The sequence below is a fragment of the Bidens hawaiensis genome, unplaced genomic scaffold, assembly GCF_021521415.1.
Source record: "Bidens hawaiensis isolate Kalapana, Puna unplaced genomic scaffold, B.hawaiensis_p1.1 tig00006390_1, whole genome shotgun sequence".
In the NCBI taxonomy this organism is placed as follows: Eukaryota; Viridiplantae; Streptophyta; class Magnoliopsida; order Asterales; family Asteraceae; genus Bidens; species Bidens hawaiensis.
Window position 1 is genome coordinate 155,838 of NW_027491431.1, and position 2,718 is coordinate 158,555.

The following is a 2,718-nucleotide window of genomic DNA, read 5'->3' on the forward strand; positions in this document are numbered from 1 at the left end:
ATTTTATTATCTATATACTATATATAATATACGAGACATGGGCAAATTAAGACACCTACTTTTTAAGTAATTTATAAGTCGTAAAACATAAGTTACACTTTCTATAGCATGTAAGGCATGGGCAAACTTGTTAGTTAAAAATATGCAAAGAAATAATTACAACATTACCCCACTCAATTTTATCTTTACCGATGTATTCCTTTTAATTTTAATTGTAAGTCAACTTCCCATCAACGATTTTCCAACGACCGTAACTTTTTCATACGTTAATATATTTTTTAAAAAATTGCACCATAAAATGAGCATTTTATTGTCTTTAATTTGGGTATGGAATTGCTATAGTTTTTTTCAATTAAAAAAATTAACACGCTACGTATGGGCGTTCACAATTCGATTTTAACGGCTTCTAAGTTAAACTGTGAGCTAAACCATTGGTTCGATTTTTTATCATTGAATACCGTTATTGAACCGTTGAAAATTTAAACTGAATCATTACTAATAGTTTGGTTTCACGTATTGAGCTTCAAAAATAAATTTACAGTCCTAGCCGGTTTTATATGGCCGATTTTTTGTATAAACCGTAAACCAAACCGTTTGTTATGGTTCGAACATTTAGAAATCTGCTTACCAACAGTGATGATTGGGTTAAACGTTTTCATGGTTTCAAACGAACCTTAAATATCAATAATTGTTACATGATTACTAGAATTTTTATATTACCTCGCATCGCACGGGCACCTTTTTTGTTGTTTTAAAGACACTTTATAAGATTTTATTGTTTACTATTTGTAACCTAGACATTGTAACCTCTAAAAGTAAAAAACGCATTTAATTAGTTAAAAGAGGAGTTTTGGAATGAGTAGAGAATGAATATGAATAGCGCGTGGGGCAACAGCACCCACCCATTACGCGTTACGTCAGACAAGAACAAAATACCAATACGTATAAACAGAAAAATAATGCCGCCATGCCACGTAAGCCCCTCTTTATGGGCGGCTGCCCCCCATCTACGCTCCGTCAGTTGACCGGTTCTCCTCTCATCCCCCCTATATAACCAACCCCTCATTTCTTCTCTTTAAACTACCTTCAAACCACTTATTATTCATTCTCACACCGTTAAATATATCCTATGTCTCCACACAACAGGACGCCAGTTGCCGTTAAACTTAACGGCAGCAACGGCGGTCTAGGGTTTCAACCAAAAGAGCCACATTTTAGAGGCGTACGCAAGCGGCCGTGGGGGAGGTACGCCGCCGAGATTCGCGATTCCGGAAAAAAGAGCCGTGTGTGGCTAGGGACGTTTGACACGGCGGAAGAGGCCGCACGCGCGTACGACGCTGCGGCGCGTGAGTTTCGTGGTGCTAAAGCGAAAACTAATTTCCCGGTGTGTGAAAACGAGGAGCTTTTGTTTAAGAAAACGAGTCAACAGAGTACGAGTTTAGTGAGTCAGGGGAGTACCGTTGAGTCGACGAGTCGAGATGCGGAATCAGTTTCGTTGGATCTGAAGCTGTCTAACGGCGTTAATGCTCCGTCTGCCGTTCAGTTTCCGTTACACCAGAAGAATATGTTCCGTTATCCTCCGGTGACCGTGTTTTACTCGCCGCAGTCGAATCAGGTGTTTTATTACGACGGAAGATTTCTTTCCGGTCAATACAACCAACCGGCAGCTGGTTTCCGGCAATCGGTGAGCGTTGCACAGAGCGATGACTCGAATTCATCGTCCGTCGTTGATTTGAAGCCGTCACCGATCGGAATCGATCTGAACCTTCCGCCACCTGCTGAATAACCGTATTAAAATCAAATCGGATTAAAATTAGCAATCGATTACGGTATTACATGCATCAACTTGTTTCTGGCAATTGAGCGGCTAAAACGACGTCGTTTGGACTGTAAATACGTCTGTTGTATGCTTTTTGCAACATTTAGAGAAATAAATTTTCTTCAATTGTTGTTCTGCAACGTTTGTAATCGCATTTTGTAGAATTTTTTTGTTAATGAGACTGGCTACAAAATTTCCGGTATCGTGTTATTATCTTAAACTTGTATGGTTCCGTTAAGGTTAGGTAACAGTAATTTGCATATTCCGGCAATCGACGGGTACCCGTGAAGTCCATACAAGCAGGTAAGGCACACGGGTTTGGGCGTTCGTGTGTTACCTTCAGTTTAATTTAAATAAAAAATTTATATTTATTGAAATTCTTAACGTGACTAAATAGTTACTTTTGAGAACGAGAAAAGTAAAAAAAATAGTTCTAAAAGTTAAAACTCAAGTTATATCTCCTCACTAGTTGTTCAAAATAAAGAAAGTAAAATCTCGTTAGGGATTATGGTTCGACTGGTCTTTACAAAGTTGCTAAATATGGTTTCCGAAAATAACAAATCAAATCGGTTGGGTTGAAAGATGTAAATATTTTTTATTATACTACATATTTCAAAATAAAAAGAGATGACATTTAAAAAAAACAATAATGCTTGAACAGAGTTACAAAATCATTTAGAACTTAAACCAAACCGGTCAAAATTGCTAACTAAATAAGTTTTCATGTTCAAATTAGTTTTTAACAGTTTATACACCTTTAATCATGTTTAAAACTGAAGATTCACTCGAAATTGCCTTGCTTGTAAACAATTTGAGCCGTAGCCAACGCAAGGCCGCTCGTGAGATAAACAAAACAACAAGCCAAGCTCAAGCTGACTAGAAATTAAAGCCAGGCTAAA

General features: G+C 37.6%; 1 protein-coding gene across 1 annotated transcript; it reads left to right on the top strand.

Annotated features, from left to right (window-relative positions):
• The first annotated feature begins 1,065 nt into the window (after positions 1-1,065).
• LOC143632406 (ethylene-responsive transcription factor 8-like) lies at positions 1,066-1,786 on the top strand. Its single transcript, XM_077100940.1, has one exon. It carries the CDS (start codon positions 1,130-1,132, stop codon positions 1,784-1,786), a length of 657 nt encoding a protein of 218 aa, XP_076957055.1. The 5' UTR covers positions 1,066-1,129.
• Positions 1,787-2,718: the final 932 nt, after the last annotated feature.

Excerpts from the sequence above, each read along its gene's own strand:
- LOC143632406 (XM_077100940.1), top strand. The coding sequence starts at position 1,130 with ATGTCTCCACACAACAGGACGCCAGTTGCCGTTAAACTTAACGGCAGC.